This window comes from Schistocerca nitens, chromosome 1, assembly GCF_023898315.1.
Source record: "Schistocerca nitens isolate TAMUIC-IGC-003100 chromosome 1, iqSchNite1.1, whole genome shotgun sequence".
NCBI lineage: Eukaryota > Metazoa > Arthropoda > Insecta > Orthoptera > Acrididae > Schistocerca > Schistocerca nitens.
This window is the reverse complement of record NC_064614.1, coordinates 197,471,311-197,490,522: the sequence shown is the minus strand read 5'-3', so window position 1 is coordinate 197,490,522 and position 19,212 is coordinate 197,471,311. Positions and strand designations below refer to the sequence as shown.

Below are 19,212 nucleotides of genomic sequence, written 5' to 3'. Positions count from 1 at the left end.
GTTTGTATCCTCAGCTGTTTGTTTTGGTTGATCTCTACACTTTATATTAATTACTTCAAGATTTATTTGTGGTGTATGAAACTGTTGTAACGTCAAGTTGAACACATATATTTCAAAGACGACACAATACATGTAAGTCACAGAGCAAGTAGACAAAATAAGACATGTGTACACGGTAACAGTCAAATCAGCACTGAGTCCAAGTCTAGCGGCCGCTGGCTGGCTGACCGCTTAGGTGGCATGGCTGCTGCATCGCTGGCAGACAGCACCGCTTGTAGAGGATGCGCATAACTGCGCGGCGACACTTCGGAAGATCGGCGAATCAAAACAGAAACCTCAAATAATGGGTTATATCTGTATTGAGTGAGAGGCCATTTGAGGAAAACCAATTTAAAAATCCAGTGAAATCTTTGTTCATAGTTTGTTCAAGATTGTTGCCAGACAATTCATTAATGAGAATTGTAGTGTCGTCTGCAGAACGAGTAAATGTATCTTCGTATTGGAACAAAGAGGGAGGTCATTAATGAAAATTAGAAATAGCAGCGGAACTAAAACAGCCTTGTGGCACTCCACATTTTAAGGTTCCCCACTCAAATGAGGCAGGTTCTCTGGATGAGCCATTCAGCATTACAGTCCGCTTTTGGTCCTTAAGGTATGACTGAAGCCACAAACCAACAGCACCACCTAAACCATAATATTCTGCTTTTTTCAAAAGAATTTGATGGTTTACACACTCAAATGCCTTTGAGAGATCACAGAAAATACCTACAGGAGACATTCTTTTGTTAATGAATTCCAGATCTTGATTGTGAGAAGAGAATATTGCTTGTTCAGTATAAAAAAAAAAAGCAAAAGTCCTAAACTAACTATTAATGAGGATATTATGGCAGTTCAGATGATCAACAATCAATCTGTGCATAACTTTTTCAAGAATTTTTGAAAAGACAGTTAAAAGGGAGATTGGATAGTAGATTGTAACATCATTTTTATCACCTTTTAAGAGTGATATCACTGCAGCCAGTTTTAGTCTATCAGGGACAACTTCTTCTTGGAGAGATGTGTTGAATTTGTTGCTTAAGACTGGACTTATACTATCGAGTAGATTTTTATCCATCTGATCACATTATATTGTCAAAAATTGATTATTTTCATAGTTATTTAACCTTAATTTATGTGTGTGTTTTCATGTCACTGCTTGGTGAGTAGATTTTTATCTATCCTATTACATTATAATGATATGATATAGTAGAGGGGAAACATTCCACGTGGGAAAAATGTATCTAAAAACAAAGATTCTGTAACTTACCAAACGAAAGCGTTGGTGCGTTGATTGATAGTAACACACACACACACACACACACACACACACACACACACACACACACACACACACACACACAAATATATATATATATTTCAAGCTTTCACAACCCACGGTTGCTTCATCAGGAAAGAGGGAAGGAGAAGCAAAGACGAAAGGATGTGGGTTTTAAGGGAGAGGGTAAGGAGTCACTCCAATCCCTGGAGCGGAAAGACTTGCCTTTCCGCTCCCGGGATTGGAATGACTCCTTACCCTCTCCCTTAAAACCCACATCCTTTCGTCTTTCCCTCCCCTTGCCTCTTTCCTGATGAAGCAACTGTGGGTTGTGAAAGCTTGAAATTTGTTTGTGTTTGTTATTGTTTCTACCAACGTACCAATGCTTTCGTTTGGTAAGTTACAGAATCTTTGTTTTTAGATACCTATTACATTATAAGACTGAACCTTTTATTTTTTAATGACTTAGTAATCCTTTTACGCTCATTTAATGTAATAAAAGGTAAGGATATCTGTGGGGTTCTGGTGCTGATAACTTTCTGTAAAGAGACAGTACTTTGTCCACAGGTCCTTTACAGCCTGCCTTTCCTTCTGCTGTTAAAAAATGTTTGTTCAATATTTCTGCAACCATTTAAACTTTCTTTGTAATATCATCACCTTGTTTACTTTCTATACGTGTCATGTTTCCTGTTTTTCTTCCAGTTTCCTTCTTTATTGTGTCTCAAATTGTTTTTATATTATTTTTTATTTATCAATTTCAGTTTTTATTCACATACTCTTAGATTTATTTATTACATTCATTAGAGTACTATAGTGCTGCTGTTTCTTTCAGTCATACAAGTTGTGAAAGAACTGTATAGTACAGTATCCTCTTTGTTCTGCAGGATGTTTTTATTCTTGCAGTGAGCCATGTCTTCTCGTCAGTGATTACATAGTAGTTTCTAATTTTTTTTTTTTTAATGTTAACTTCAGAGATAGAAATGAGTTCATTTTAAAATGTATTATGGTTTTAATTTTTCGTCTGTTTCTCGGTAAACTGAACTCCAGTCTATCTGTTGCAGGCTGTTGTTAAAATTTTTAAGGTTCTCAAAATTTATCATCCTAAAATATTTCCAAGAATGCTCAGAACTGTTGCACAGATTGAGGTCAGTGAGTGTAAGTAATTGGTCATCATTGTAAGAAAGGTCATTTACAATTGGACCTACACTGATACTGTTGACTCTTGACTTATCGGTAAATGTACTGTCAATCAAACTTTGACATTTATTAGTAACCCTAATTGGAAAATCTACCAGTGGCATCAGGCTAAGAGATTTAACTAAATGTTCTAAACCTACTTTTCTATTGCTCTCATTTGGAAAAAATACATTAAAATCACCTGTAATTATTGTTAGTTGTAAGTTAGAAAGATCTGCTAATGATATTTTCATGGTTATTAATAAATGGTTTAAAGCCAACTCAGACATTAAACTTCAAAAACACTCACTATATGCAATTCAGAACCTGTAAGAGGTTTCCACCCAGCATATGCATGAAGTATGAAGAAGAGCAGATAGAAGAGGTTGACAGTCTTAAATTCCTGGGATTACAACTTGATAATAAATTCAGTTGGGAGGAGCACACCACAGAACTGCAGAAACACCTTAACAAATCTGTATTTGCAATTAGTGTTAGCTGACATACGCAACATAAAAATGAAAAAGCTTGCGTACTTTGCCTACTTTCATTCCATAATGTCATAACGTATAATATTTTGGGGTAACTCTTCAAGTCAAACAAAAGTTTTCAGAGTCCAAAAGCATGTAATACGTATTATTTGTGGAGTAAATTCACAGACATCCTGTAGATACCTCTTCAAAGAATTGGGTACACTAACTACTGCCTCTCAGTATATTTACTCCTTACTGAAATTTGTCCTAAATAATATATTTCTTTTTTCCAAACATACAGCTCAGTTCATACATACAATACCAGGAACAAAAATGATCTGCACAAGGACTTAATAGCACTTACTTTAGTTAAAAAAGGGGTCCACTACTCAGTAACACTCACCTTCAATAATTTGCCAGCAAACATTAAAAATTTAGTTACAAACAAAGATCAGTTTAGAAGGAGCCTGAAAGACTTACTAGTGGCCAACTCCTTCTACTCCATTGACAAATTTTTTAATAGACTTACTAGTGGCCAACTCCTCCTCCTCCTCCATTGATGAATTTTTTAATAGAAATAAATGATGTATTGTATATATTCATACTATTAGTATTGTTGCTTCAGCTTAAAAAAAAATTAAATTTTTTTTTTTTAAATTGGCATGTTCCACATCCACAAGAATCTCCTCAGCATGGATCTATGGAATGAAAAACTAATCTAATCTGAATTCTTGGACTTTGAACACACCTGGGATAAAAGAGAATCTAGTTGCCTCAGGCACACATTGTAGGAGTTCTCTAAAGTGCTACACTGCAACTGACAAATCATTTATAATAATTTCTATTCCACATATTTCAATATTCTGTTCCATACAGTGACCCTTTAATTCTAATGCTCTGTAAGATATGTTATTTTTACGTAAATTACAACATCATCTTTCTCCAAGATAGTTCTAGAGTAATTTGTTGCTAGATGGTAACCTCTAAATTGCAACATTTCAACATCTCCCTTAGGGTGTTCACTAAAATATAATATAGTAGCATCTTTTATCTCCAGTGATCCTCTAAGAAAACAGAAATTTCGTTTAGTTTACTTGCAAGTCCCCTTATATGTTGATGAAAAACTGTCATTGCTTTGCTGTTAGTTGAAAATGCTTTCTTTTGCCTAAAAAAGTAACTGAGTGCCTTGAGGCAATAGGCTCATTGTTAACTGTTTCGTGTATATTTTCAGCTTGACATGAAGAATAAAGATGTAGAATGTTAATAACATTTATTTTATTTAAAAAGTTTTAAGAGTGTTCTCATAAAAAATTCAGAGTCATTACTTTTCAGTGTGCTGTTGTATTAAGTACTAAGTCATAAATTTTTCCTCTTCTACAGCAGAGAATGTGGAAAGGGAGGGAAGAACAACTACTAATAGAATAATAAAAATAGGTTTCTAAGAGTTTATGAAGAGTCACCCATGTAAATTTTTTGACACATTTGCTGGTAATGTCTCTCTTCAGCAATCATAGATATTAATATAACTGAGCAGCAGCTGACTTTGAGCAGCCAATGATGCAGTAATGAGATGATTTTCCTTGATCACTCAAGTTACTAGCAGTCAGAATATAAGCAAATTGTACTTATGAGAGAAAATGTCATTGCCCAGAGTAAATAGATACAAACACACAGAGAATTACACAAAAAAAAAAATGACTGACTAGAGATTGGATGTTCATATTCATAGGATATGTACGTTAGTATGGTACGTTAGTATGTTCCGGAGAAATGAGTAGCATTTAAGTCACCTTGGTTCAGTGCTTGTCCTGTTGCGTAATAGGCACAGGGTCCACCATGGAATATGCGTGATGGCATCGTGTGTAAGGTGCAAATACCATCCTGCGGTATAGCCAGTCGTGCTGCATTCAACTGGTTCCAAAGTTCATCTGTGATGGTTGGCATTGGGTCACAGTGCTGCAGCTGTTGTTTCACCATATCCCACAAATTTTTGATTGACAATAAGTCTGTTGATCTGGTGGGACAGGGTAAAAGGCTGACGTCATACAGAAAGCGTATGGCTCTGGAAATGCACCAGCTGGGATCTGTGCTTGTACCCAATGGCACCTCACACCATAAGGCATTGAGTTGGCACTGTACGTCTTGTGCAAATGCTGTCACTGTGATGTCACTTCTCCTGTCTGCAGCAAACCAAAATGTGGTCATAATTTCAAATAAACAAGAACACTACCTGGTGCCATTCTTGTCCCCAGTGACATCGTTCCATACACCAGTGCTGTCTAGCATGTTTCTACACATTTGTCAAAGATAGAGAACTGGACGACATGAACGTAATCTGTGCTATATTAAAGAGTGACATTCACCCCTGATAGTGTATGATGTGTTACAATGTACCACCATACCAAATTCAGGAATTGTTCTGGACCACTCTAGAACATCCTCTCTACAGTCTGCACTTATCGACCTGTGATTTTCATGTGTTTGGGTGAATAAAGGAAGCAGACAGAGGACACAGGTTTTATGAGGATGGCACTGTCGAAGTGTTCTTGTGCAACTGGCTGCTGTAATAGCCACATTCATTTTATGAAAATTTCATCAAGAAAAACTACCTATCCACTGGAAAAACTGTGTCTCCTTTTCACAAGACTACATAGAAAATAAGTTTGTTTGTACATGTTTTCCTGAAGCTTAAATAAACTTATAAAAACATTTCTGGTTTCTAAGTGAATAACTATCATAGTCTGACTTCTTTTGTTTTCAGTCACTACTTTACAATAAAATGAAAATACTTTCAATAAAATACTGCTAAAATTCTTACATAACAGAACTTAAAACATAAATGGGCTGTGTAGCATATGTTTTTAATAAGTTTTGACCTTTATCTGAAATCTTGAATCTGAGTGCAATTTTTAAGTTTTGTTTTAAATTAATTAAAAATTTTACAAACTCATAGAATGGAAAATTGTACAACTGATTTTAAATAAAAAATTGAAAACTGTCTCATTGTAAACTACTTTGTTGTATTGCAGCACATAAAATATTGGTTACTGTGTTGTTGAATATGTATTATTTCCATAGCTGTGTAGAGGAAAGTTATAATAAATGTCTATATCTGAACTACTTGTTGCACATAGAAGGAAGAGGTATGAAGGAAAATGACTGGAGAGGTTTAGGGAAAGGGGTACAGTTCAGGAAAATCGCCCAGAACCCCAGTTCAGGGGAGACTTACCAGATGGGCTGAGAAGGAAAGACAGATTGTTGGGAACTGCACTGGATAAGATTTGAAAACCTAACAGCTTAATTGTGGAAAACACAGTAACATACAAGACAGAGATTGCTAATAAAACACTGTGCATGAGTTAATAGGGGTGAAAAGCTAAGTGCATTGTATATAACGGAGGTGGGAGGGTGGATGGCGAAAAATAGACAGGTCAGAAAATGAAAGGCGTACAAAACTAAAATGGAATGAAGAAAGGAGTAGTTACTGTGAAGAAATGCTGAGATGGAAGGAATTAATGTAAATTAAGGCCAAGTGAGTGGCAAGAACCAAGGTCATATTGTAGTGCTAGTTCCCACCTGCGAAGTTCTGAGAAACTGGTGTCTGGGGGAAGAATATGTCATGACTGTCATGTTGTACAGTATGCTCTGCAACAGGATAACATGTTACGCTATTGCAGAGCATGGTGTAAAACATGGCAGTCATGAAGCCGGTGCCTGTTTCACCATACACACCATGTGGAGTCTTCCCCCCCCAGACACGTTTCTCAGAACTCCGCAGGTGGGAACTAGCACTACAACATGTTCTTCATTCTCACCCCCACTTGCTTGACCTTAATTATCTCAGTTCCATCCATCTCAGCATTTCTTCACAGTAACTACTCCTTTCTTCAATCCATTTTAGCTTTGTACACTTTTCATTTTCTGACCTATTTTTTGGCGTCTTCCCCCCCCCCCCCCCCCCCCCCCCCGCCCTGCCGTGTCTGTTACATACAATTTATTTAGCTTTCCACTCTTATTTACTCATGTATGATGTTTTAGTAGTAATCTCTATATTGAATCTTACCCTGTCTTCCACGTTTAAGCTCTCAGGTTTTCAAATCTCGTCTGGTGCAGTCCCCTGTTATCAGTCTTTCCTTCTCAGCCCATCTGGTAAATCTCCCTTGACCCAGGGTTCTGGGTGACTTTTCTGAACTGTACCCCTTTCCCTAAACCCCTCTAGTCCTTTCCCTTCACCCCTCTTCCTTCCCCTTCAACTCTTCTACCAGAAGAAATAGCCACTGACTCCAAAAGCTTGTAAAAGTTAAACCCTTTTGTGTGAGTTCCCCTGGTGCCGCTTGGTGAGTAGATTTTTTAGCTATCCATTTACACAATATTGTCAATAATTGATTATTATTGTTGTTATTGTACACAGAGTTACTCAGAATGTCTTTCAGTTCACTTTTGTATGTGCAAAATTAATTATACTTCTGCAGAACTATTTTTATAAAGGGGGAGGAAATGAGGCTTATTCCACACTGATTTGTGCTGCCTGTATTACGTGTTCTGTGATAAGGAGCATGAGTGCTCTCGTCATTGAATCACCCCTCTGAAAATTGGAGAAAAGTGGGTACATAGGGCTCTTATAGAAGTACTTGGCATGAAGATTTCAGTCTTCAACCTGTGTTTCTGCAAGTAAAGAATGATTGCACAGAATGACTTGAATTGTGGTGGAAATTGAGCTTTTTGTCACTTCTGTGCAGTGTGTCAGTTCTAAGCAGTATTGGGTAGATTATCATACTGAAAGCACATATTACTACTTGCAAATTGCACCAGTGACAAAGCTGAGAGAACCCTCTGCACTGTTATATATTTGGCTATATGGCAGTGTATCTGTGGATTTCCAGCAGCATGTCTTTATGAGAATTATTTGGTATTGACTATTTTTGTGGCCAGTTGAAAGCACTTAAGTGTCCAATATGAATGCCACAAAAATATAACCTAGGAATTCTCTTGTGTAAAAGAAGTAGGTGCTTACATGTTAAAAAAAAGTGAGTGAGAAATGATTTTATTAAGTTGTCACAAGTGATCAGCATTATCTTTTGAATCCGTCACACAAACACAACAGCCTTAAAACATAAGAAATGTAGAGAAATTACTGGCTGTGAGAGCCAGAAGTGATTACATTTGTACTCAGTGTCACTTCATACAGTTAAAACCATGGGCATGATGATGATGATGATGATGATCATTCTCCTTGGAGCTTCCACAAATGGAAATGTATGTCATGCTGTTACATTCAAATCTGGGGCTCTTTGGGACAGCACCTGTGGTCACCACACTGACAGTCTGGGGTGCTCCATGTATCATCGCACTGTCCTTGTGAACACTTGTCTTGCTGGAAAAAAGTCCATTCACTAACTGAAGGTATGTGACATGACTGTTTGATCCTGCACAGCTGAGCAAACAATGTACTTGTCGTCTTGGGTGCAGTCACATGGGAACATTGCATGGTGTTGAGTATGGCCCTCCTGAACCCATCTATTCCACATGACAATCAATGAATCTTGACCAACATGGGTAGTAACACAGGTGAATGATAAACCACTATCTAGCCACTGTTGAATTGTAGCATGTGCTCATCAACATTTCTCATTCTTACATGAGGCGTAACACAATCTCCACACAAACAACATTAAAATGTGATTTCTGAATTAAATGCCTGCTGCATAATCTTTCCTTGTATATGGAATGTACACGCCATTTCTCCTACCTACTTTACATGGCTTTGTTGAAATGTTAATCATTTGTATGTAGTGCAGTTCATCCCAATCTGTTGTTTCTTCCTTTCAGCCTTCACGGTGTTGAAATTTCAGTGGCTAGCCACGTGCATTACCCTTTCGGTACAAAGGCCAGTGTGTCTCAAGATGTGAACTTCATGCAGCTAGAACTTTTATGACGTTTCAGGTACCGGCAGCGTGCAGCAGAGCTGTCGCAACTGTTCCGTGACCAGCCCCAGCAGCCTCTTGAGCGCGCCATCTTCTGGACCGAGTACGTGTTGCGGCACGGTGGTGCAACACACTTGCGCAGTGCAGCAGTGGACCTCTACTGGTGGCAGCTGGCATTGCTTGATGTTGCAGCAGCCGTTGCAGTCTGCACGCTGGTACCAGTGTTGCTCTGCCTCTTTGTGGTTCGCAGGTGCCGCCGAAGGCATGCTACACCAGAAGTCCGTGCCGAGTCAAAGAAAAAACGGTGATGATGTCAACGCTTTGAGACCACGAGGCACTGCATACTGAGTTCAGTGGGATAGATCAGTTGCATGCCACATGACCTGACTTTCCCTTCACTGCAGTTGTGTAAATATAATCAAAACATATTGTCTGTATGCCTCACCATGCTAAGTTAGCAATTTTGTGACACAGTGTTACGGGCTGAGGATGGATTGGTAAGCTGAATGTAAAACATAATAAATATTTTTATCAAAAAGTACCATTTTTCATTATCTCCATCAATATGCACTTCAAAAGATGTCTTTTGTGAACATTAATAAAAGGTTCATAGCCAGTTTGTTGTCACTAACTTTGAACAGATGTACTACATGTAGTTGAGAGCTTGTGAAAGGTTTCCTCTCCGGATATATCTAAGATACAGCTAAAATGGTTGATGGTGATAGTCCTGGGATTACAACCTGATAATAAATTCAGTTGGAAGGAGCATAACACCAGACTGGTGAAGCACCTACACAAATTTTTATTTGCAATGTGGATGTTGTCGGGCAAAGTGATATAAAAATAAAAAGAAGCCAGCATACTTTGCTTACTTTAACAAAATCAGAAATGCCACCATTTTTGATCTTTAGAGTGTAAAAGGAGGCCTCTGTGACTGTGGATAGTATTAATATGTCTTCCTCCAACATGCTAGACATCTCGCAGCTATTATGGAGGGAGACCAACTGATGAAAGCTTTGGTTTGTAGTTACTACTAGAGAAGATACTATCATCACACCTTAGCAAAGGATCTGGCAGAGAACCCAAAATACTTCTGGCTGTATGTAAAATTACTAAGTGGATCTAAGGCTTCCATTCAGTCCCTTGTTGACCAGTCTGATGTGGCAGCTGAAGTTAGCAAAATGAATGCCAAGGTTTTAAATTTCATGTTCAAGAAATCGTTCACGCATGAGAACCATACAAATATACCATCATTTGACCATCGGACAGACTCATATATGGACGACATAGAAATAAGCATACCTGGCATAAAGAAGCAACTTAAAGATTTGAAATCAAATAACTCACCAGGTCTGGATGGAATCCCAGTTCGATTTTACATAGAGTGCTCAACGGCATTGGCTCTGTACCTAGCTTGCATTTATCGTGAATCTCTCACCCAGCACAAAGTCCCAAGTGACTGGGAAAAAGTGCAGGTGACTCCAATGTATAAGAAAGATAAAAGAATGGACCCACGAAACTACAGACCAATAACCTGAACTTCTGTTTGCTGCAGAATCCTTGAACACATTCTCAGTTAGAATATAATGAACTTTCTTAAGACTAAGCAGCTTATATCCATGAATTAGCATGGTTTTAGAAAGTATCACTTGTGTGAAACTCAGCTTGCCCTTTTCTCACGTGATACATTGAGAACTACGGATGAAGGGCAACAGACAGATTACATACTTCTAGATCTCCAGAAAGCGTCTGACATGGTGCCCCTTTGCAGGCTATTAACGAATGTATGAGCACATAGAATAAGTTCACAGATATGTGAGTGGCTTGAAGACTTCTTAAATAATAGAAGCCAGTATGCTGCTCTCAATGGTGAGTGTTCATCAGAGACAACGGTATCGTCAGGAGTGCCCCAAGGAAGTGTAATAAGACCACTGTTGTTCTCTCTCTATATAAATGATTTGGCAGGCAGTGTGGGCAGCAGTCTGTAGTTGTTTTCTGATGCCTTGATGCCAGTAATGTGTCAAAGTGGAGTGACTGTAGGAAAATACAAGACGACTTAGACAAAATTTAAAGTTGGTGTGATGAATGACAGCTAGCCCTAAATGTGGAAAAAATGTAAGTTAATGTGGATGAGTAGGAAGAACAAGCCTGTAATGTTCAGATACAGTATTCCTACTGTCTAGCTTGACACAGCCAAGTCATTTAAATATCTGGGCGTAATGTTGCAAAGCCATATGAGGTGGAATGAGAATGTGAAAACTGTGGTAGGGAAGGCAAATGGTCGACTTGGGTTTTTTAGGAGAATTTTAGGAAAGAGTGGTTCATCTGTAAAGGAGTGTGCATAAAGGATGGTGGTGTGACCTATTCTTGAGTACTGCTCAAGTGTTTGGGATCTGTACCAGGTCGGATCGAAGGAAGACATAAAAGCAGCTCAGAAGAGGGCTGCTAGATTTGTTACCGGTAGGTTAAAACAAAACTTAAGTGTTATGGAGATGCTTCTGGAACTCAAATGGGAATCTCTGGAGGGAAGGCAGCATTATTTTTGGGAAACACTATTGAGAAAATGTAGAAAACTGTCATTTGAAGCTGACTGCCAAACAATTACGCTCCTGCCAACAAACTGTTTCAAATTGTTTACTTCAAGGGCAGTTCCGAGCCAGATGCCCTGTAGCGTGCATTCTACTGACCGACACCATTGCTATTTGCAACTTGAATGGTGTCAAGCAAAAGCTGTTTGTAGGGGAGTGTGGAGGTTTGGTGTGTTGTTTGATAAAGCTGGTTCTGCCTTGTTGCCAGTGATGGCCGTGTGGCGGTTAGGAGGAGGTCAGTGCTAGACACAGTGGTCCTACACGTGGAGTTATGGTGTGAGATGCTATATCGAGCGATAGCAAGAGGACTCTCGTGGTTGTCTCATGCACCCTGACTGCAAATTTATACGTCAGTCTGGGGATTCGACCAGGTGTGCTGCCATTCATGAACAGCATTCCAGGGGCTGTTTTCCAGCAGGATAACGCTCGCACATGCATCGCTGTTGCAACCCAACATGCTCTACAGAGTGTCGACATATTGCTTTGACTTGTTCGATCACGAGATCTGTCTCCAATTGAGAACATATGAGACATCATTAGACGACAATTGCAGCGTCATCCACAACCAATATTAACCGCCCCTGTATTGATCGACCAAGTGCGACAGGTGCGGAACTCTATCCCACGAAACTGACTTTCGGCACCTGTACTACATAATGCATACACGTTTGGATGCTTGCATGCATCATTCCGGCTGTAATTGGAATTCTTGCACTGACAGGCCCGACCACATGATAGGTGTTACCAAACACAATAATACAATGGCGTTCCTGCCATGTGGTTTGTCGGCAACAGATGGTTTGCAGCGACATGCAGTGACTGTAACTCTTGCACTGTTTGGCCCATCCGCATGTCATGTGTCACTGAATACAATAATTTCATCAACCTGAAGATGAGATGTTAAAATCCCGAAACTTGTTGTGGTTTGAATAAATAATTTGTACAACTGACGCGAATCTCTCTAAATTAATTATCTGTGCTTACTCTGTTCTATTAGACAACGCTGACCCAGTTTCATTGAATCCTTTGCGTAACTTAAGAGACTGACACACCACGTTTTTCAGTCTCATTACTGACATCAAATTTCGTAACAGAACCTACTTCAACTGATGGCGTGTTTTGGATTTGCTCATCGTGACTAGTGTGCTGTTTTTAATATGTATGTTGTGTTCTGTTCTGTACGTCAAGTGGTGTACTTTAATTGTGTGTACACGTGCATTTTATTACACTGTATTATTTGTCAGCACATACAGGTATAGTGCCACATCAAATGACGCCACACACACTAAATGTGACAACACAACAAATTACAGAGTTTCTTTTATGGAAATATTTGAAGGTTTAATGCCCGCAATGCGAAACACATAAAGAGCCGTGTGAAGCACTGTACTAGCTCGCGTGTTAACAAAATATCTCAGGTTCTTCTTGCATTGCAATTTCATTGAAATTAGTGCTGCTTTAATGTCATGGGTTCGCGTAGACAAATATTGTCTGGCATAGTTACCATTGATCATTTCGGAGTAAGTTAATTTCTGTGAATTTACGTGGCTGAGATAAAAGACTGCCGTTATGCGGCAACCACAAGGATTTAGAGCTAATGAAAACTACTATTCATCTTAGCAAATAAATTAAAATGACACTTAAGTTAAATAATATAATTAAAATGAGAAATTTGTAAGTTATTTCCTCGGTTCTGCGCCGTTTAATACTGACAATATTCAAGTAAGACGTTACGGCCTCGTAAATGGCCGACGACAATCAATCATAGGGTCGCACTGTATTGCGCGATCTGATAATCTGAAAAAATAAGTTGTTACTTTCCTAACATGTAGGGATGCTAAGGATACACGAGTAAAGGTTTTAAGAGCAAATACACACACATATTTAACCAAAAGGCAACGTAAGTACAATGTCTTTCACGTCTGTCCTCGTCCAAGATCAAGACCAGAGTAAGTAATTACATAAAAACATTGGACTATTTCACAGTTGTTAATATTTTTAACATAGTTCGAAGAATAATAAATCGATATCGTATTTAAATACAATAACGTTGAATGATAATGTTTTTTCCATCATTTTTACGTACGTCTTTCAAGAATCATAAAAGTCTTAATGCACTGCAGCGTTCGTAATTCATATGAATAAATATTCTCCTCAGGGCAACCATTGCATTAGGTTATTACTTACATGTAGTTTTGACGGGACATTCTCATGTGAGATTAACTTATTGTTTACATCAGAGACTGTCCTGTTTCATTCTTCAGTTCCATCATTGACACTACCTTTCAAAGTATTGATTAGCCCTTGTTTAGCATTCTTTTGTTGTCCTCTTAATTATATCTAACAGTTTCCTCCACTAAACCGTCCACAGTGTCTAGTTTATTCATCAGAGCTGAAAATAATTCCAGCACAATACGTTCTTTGACTTTATTCTTGCTAGTATCATAAGTTCTTTTAGTTTTTTCTGTCTCCTCGCCAAATTCTAACATATTCGGTTCGTTCCCCATAATTTTAATTGTTCTGAAGTAGAATAAACACGATAATACTCAATTACTGAACTGCAAACCCCGTCAGCGCTAATATCAACCTCGACTTACTTTATGTAATTTTCTGCGTCCTCCGGATGATGTAGCTGCTTGAAGAAGTGCCGACGCAACGTTGGTGCGTCAAACTCCGGCCCTCTGTGTGTGCGCGCGCCACACAGCGGGCTGTCGTGACCAACTGCTTTCCGCGCATTCCCTGCATGCAGCGATGAAGCCTCCGGTAACGCGACTATCATAGTAATGCTTGATGCTATTGTTTTCTTTCTTCTCCATCACGATGTCTTCTCAATGGTCGTTCGTAACGTTTCACTCGCGGAATGGTTGAAATCCTTGGACGCGATTGGTATATTCCATTACCCAGACTTATTACGATTCGTGACGCACTTTTTGCATTACACGACTCGCATAGATAGTTTTAATGTCGTTGCTCGCAAATCGGTCACTTTTTACAGCTACGGTTCACTTCCCGGTTTCTTTCCCACTGGGCTTGTTGTTGAACTGCACTTCCTGTTGTTCAAATAAATTTGTAGTAAAAAGGAGTTTCTTCTGTCGCAAGTTATCTAACTGCGATCGTATTTTGCACTCAAAAGATGCCAGATACACCCACTGCAATTTATCCAAATGTGACCAGCTCGGCCGGCCGCTGTGGCCGATCGATTCTAGGCGCTTCAGTCCGGAACCGCGCTGCTGCTACGGTCGCAGGTTCGAATCCTGCCTCGGGCATGGATGTGTGTTATGTTCTTAGGTTAGTTAGGTTTAAGTAGTTCTAAGTCTAGGGGACTGATGACCTCAGATGTTTAAGTCACATAGTGCTCAGAGCCATTTGAACCATTTTGACCAGCTCGTCCAATGCAAGGGATGCCAAATGAAAGAATCTTCCCCTTCTAATAAACCTCCAGAAGTGTCTCACTTTAGCCATTGAGCCCGTAGAGATGGTGTAAGAGGCATACTGTATGACTGGTCATGCTTCTCCATCCGAGTTTTACTGAAATTAAGACAATCCGTCCTTGGACGATCTTAATGAATCATCATGTAGGATTCTCTCTACCTGTTTGCCGAGAAGCTCTTGCAGTTTGTCACCCACAGAAGCAGTATCAGTGCCATCGGATTCTCTTAAAGTACAACTCTACTTCTTGTGATGAAAAGTGATGAAATGGGAAGCTATATTATTTGGAATAATGTTGAAAAGAGGTGTCATTATGTTGTGTTTATTTACTAAACACCATAAACTGATAGTATTGACACAGCTGATAATGATTTAACTGAAAACTAACAGCTTCCTGAGAGCATGGTTTTACGACAGATTGAGATCGGAAGGCATCCTGTCGGTGACTTGTGACTATGGCACGCGGTCTGTACCTCGTACTTACACTTGTGGTATTACATAGCTGTTTGTACATTTTCATTAGCTTAAACATTATTCACTTATTTACTAAGATGATCGGTTTCTGGCGTCGTAATATTGCTGTAAGACAGTACTTATAGCCTGTAGGCCTCTCCTAATATCTGTACTGGAAAAGGCGACTTTTATTAGCAACTATTTATTAAATAAGATTTCTTGCTTCACAGCAGATAACTGTGCTTGCCCTATGTACCTCGCTGCTGACGTAACGGGAGTTCTCATGTCTAGCCACAGCGCCTCACACCATTGTCCAATGGCAAAACTATATGGTGCACTGGCTTCTTCAGCCAGCATAGGAAGTGAAATCTTACTCCAAATTGTGTGGGTTCTGTAGTACCTGTTTACTTACTGAATGTTGCATATCATCTGCAAATGCTATACAGGGTGTTACAAAGAGGTACGGCCAAAGTTTCAGGAAACATTCCTCACACACAAATAAAGAAAAGATGTTATGTGGACATGTGTCCGGAAACGCTTAATTTCCATGTTAGAGCTAATTTTAGTTTCGTCAGTATGTTCTTCCACCTACGCTCAATGGAGCACGTTATCATGATTTCATACGGGATACTCTACCTGTGCTGCTAGAGCATGTGCCTTTACAAGTACGACAGAACATATGGTTCATGCACGATGGAGCTTTTGCACATTTCAGTCGAAGTGTTCGTACGCTTCTCAACAACAGATTCGGTGACCGATGGATTGGTAGAGGCGGACCAATTCCATGGCCTCCACGCTCTCCTGACCTCAACCCTCTTGATTTTCATTTGTGGGGGCATTTGAAAGCTCTTGTCTACGCAACCCCGGTACGAAATGTAGAGACTCTTCGTGCTCGTGTTGTGGACGGCTGTGATACAATACGCCATTCTCCTGGGCTGCATCAGCGCATCAGGGATTTCATGCGACGGAGGGTGGATGCATGTATCCTTGCTAACGGAGGACATTTTGAACATTTCCTGTAACAAAGTGTTTGAAGTCACGCTGGTACGTTCTGTTGCTGTGTGTTTCCATTCCACGATTAATGTGATTTGAAGAGAAGTAATAAAATGAGCTCTAACACGGAAAGTAACCGTTTCCGGACACATGTCCACATAACATGTTTTCTTTCTTTGTGTGTGAGGAATGTTTCCTGAAAGTTTGGTCGTACGTTTTTGTAACACCCTGTATAAAACTGGAAACTGGAACATAAGGAAATAAAATGTGGCTTGAAAATAGGGGGTTCCTTACGGGTTCACAACCTCAAATGCTGCATGCCTTTAAAAAGACCACCATCTTAAAACGCAATTGAAACTAGGTTTATGTAATATTACTCATATTCTCTTAAGTAGTTTGTAATAGAAAACCTTTTATGCTTCAAAAAAATAATACATCCTTTCAACACTCTGCTCCTTTGTACTTAAAGCTGAGATCTCTTGTCATTTTATTTCACGACATGGGCAGCCCTTTGAACGCTTATACCCTTTCAGGAAGAGCTGAGTGTATCAAGAGTGATGCTCATGGGAGGTGAATAGTTAACTAAAACTGCAAGGTAATCACCAAAACGATCTAGAGTGCAATCTGTTCCTCAGCAATCAGTTGTCATAGAATGTCTTGCAGTTCGATACTAGACTGTACTCAACAGCTCACATGTATGTAGCATTTAAACTGCTTGCTTGATCATTACTTTATTTTGACCAACAACCCCAGCAAAATTTATGTCTTTGTTTGCAAATAACACACACATCTCCATGCATACTTACTATTCCTTCTATCTCCATTATAATACTTAGGAACCCAACGAAGAAAAGATGAAATATTCTATTAATAGTTCTTTGCATAAAGAGCATCTAGTTAACTTCTCATCTGTTCATTTTCAAATCCACACTTAAATAAACCTGAGTGGTCATATAGTTTTGCTAAGAATCATTAACTTTCGTTGTGATTTGTTAATTCTACTATTTCATTAGGGGTTTGAACAAAACATACAGGGGATAGGCAAAATGTGAACAGTGGGAGTAATGAGATGGTTGTGTTTGATGGTCAACAACGCAGGTAATGCACGTGTTGCGCTGGACTGTATGTGTTCAGTACGGACTAGGCGGCAGTGCACACTTTGTATTTGCATTGAGAGGCCGAGATCAACGTGTAATAAAAGACCTAAGAGCGTTCCCAAGAGGGCAGGTTGTGGGCGCCCGATTAGCTGGAGCATTAGTAACCAAGACAGCCAACTTATCGAATATTTCAAGAGTAACTGTTTCAACAGTCATGATAGCCTACGCAAGATATCATTCTTTAAACGTAATCGTGGGTGCAAATCAAAACTAAATGACAGAGATAGTCATACGCTAACACGAATTGTGTCAAAACAACACAAAACTACGGTGGCTAAAGTGACTGCAGAGCTCAATAGCCATCTTCGAGACCCCGTATCTATCGGCGCTGTCCGCCGAGAACTCCATAAAGCGAATATTTATGGACGAGCTGCTATACCGAAACCATTAGTGACGACAGCCAACGCAAAGAAGCATAAAACACGGTGTCAGGAGCATAAATCCTGGACGGCTGATCAGTGGAAACACGTCATATGGTCCGACGAGTCAACGTTTTCGTTATTTCCAACATCGGGCCAGGTTTACGTCTGGAGAACGTCAAAAGAAGACTACAATCCTGATTGCTTTATTAAAGCGGGTAATCATGGAGGTGGAAGTGTGATGGTGTGGGCAGCTGTATCATGGTATTCTGCTGGTCCAATCATTACTCTCAAAAGCCGCGTTACAGCCAACGATTATGTGAACATTTTACGTGATCAGGGGCACCCCATGATTTAAATGTTGTTCCGCAACAATGATGCCATGGCAGCTGCAGGTGGTTGCTCACGCCGGTACCAGTGATGTGTGTCACATTGGATCAGAAGAGATTCTCTTTGGTTTCGAGCGGCTAACAGAATAGGTAAAGGCTGCCAGTCTTGCTTGCTAGATGAAGGCAGAGCTGATCATTTGCAGCATAGTCGACAGGACCGACTGCGGACTTCTGGTACAGAGCCGAGTGGAGGGTCTGAATCAGAGGTTCAGACGGTCCTTCGACCGTGTAGGCCCAGATTCCTCGACTTGCGCCAAAGGGTGGTTGGGTTTCGGGTTCCGCTGAATAGGTCAGGTGTCCACTATACGCAGGAGGCGGCTACACGGGTAGCAGGAGCTGTGTAGCGTGGACTGGGCATTTTTTAGGTTAGAGCGTCTCGGGAAAACACGAAGGGCTTCAGTCACAAAGGATGCAGGCCGAACAAAGGAAGAACGTAGATGCAGGAACTATCGCATAACAGTTGTAAATTGTCGTAGCTGTGTTGGGAAAGTACCAGAGCTCCAAGCGCTAATAGAAAGCACTGATGCTCAAATCGTTATAGGTACTGAAAGCTGGCTAAAGCCGGATATAAGCTCAGCCGAAATTTTTGCGAAGAACCTAATGGTGTTCCGAAAGGATAGGCTAAATACGCCTTGCCGGTGGCGTGTTTGTTGCTGTTAGGAATAGTTTATCTTGTTGCGAAATTGAAGAAGATATTTCCTGTGAGTTAGTACGGGCAGAGGTCATTGTTGGCAACCGGAATAAAATAATAATTGAATCCTATTACCGACCTTCCAATTCGGTAATACAGTTGCTGAAAAGTTCAAAGAAAACTTCAGTTTGATTTCAAACACTTACCCGACTCATACGATTATAGTTGGTGGTGACTTTAATTTACCCTCGATATGTTGGCGAAAATACACGTTTAATTCCGGAGGCACGCATAAAACATCATCCGAAATTGTGCTAAACGCGTT

At 39.8% G+C, this 19,212-nt stretch overlaps 1 protein-coding gene across 4 annotated transcripts in view; it reads left to right on the top strand.

Moving 5' to 3' along the window:
* The window catches only part of LOC126245442 (UDP-glycosyltransferase UGT5-like), a 259,125-nt gene that overhangs the window by 59,948 nt on the left and 179,965 nt on the right, over positions 1-19,212 (top strand). Inside the window, exon 6 of one of the 4 annotated variants that reach the window (XM_049948317.1) lies at positions 8,908-9,138. The exons of the other annotated variants lie outside the window; for them this stretch is intronic. Coding sequence (XP_049804274.1) covers positions 8,908-9,138 — 231 coding nt within the window. The remainder of the gene's footprint in view (positions 1-8,907; positions 9,139-19,212) is intronic. 4 annotated transcript variants of the gene reach the window in all.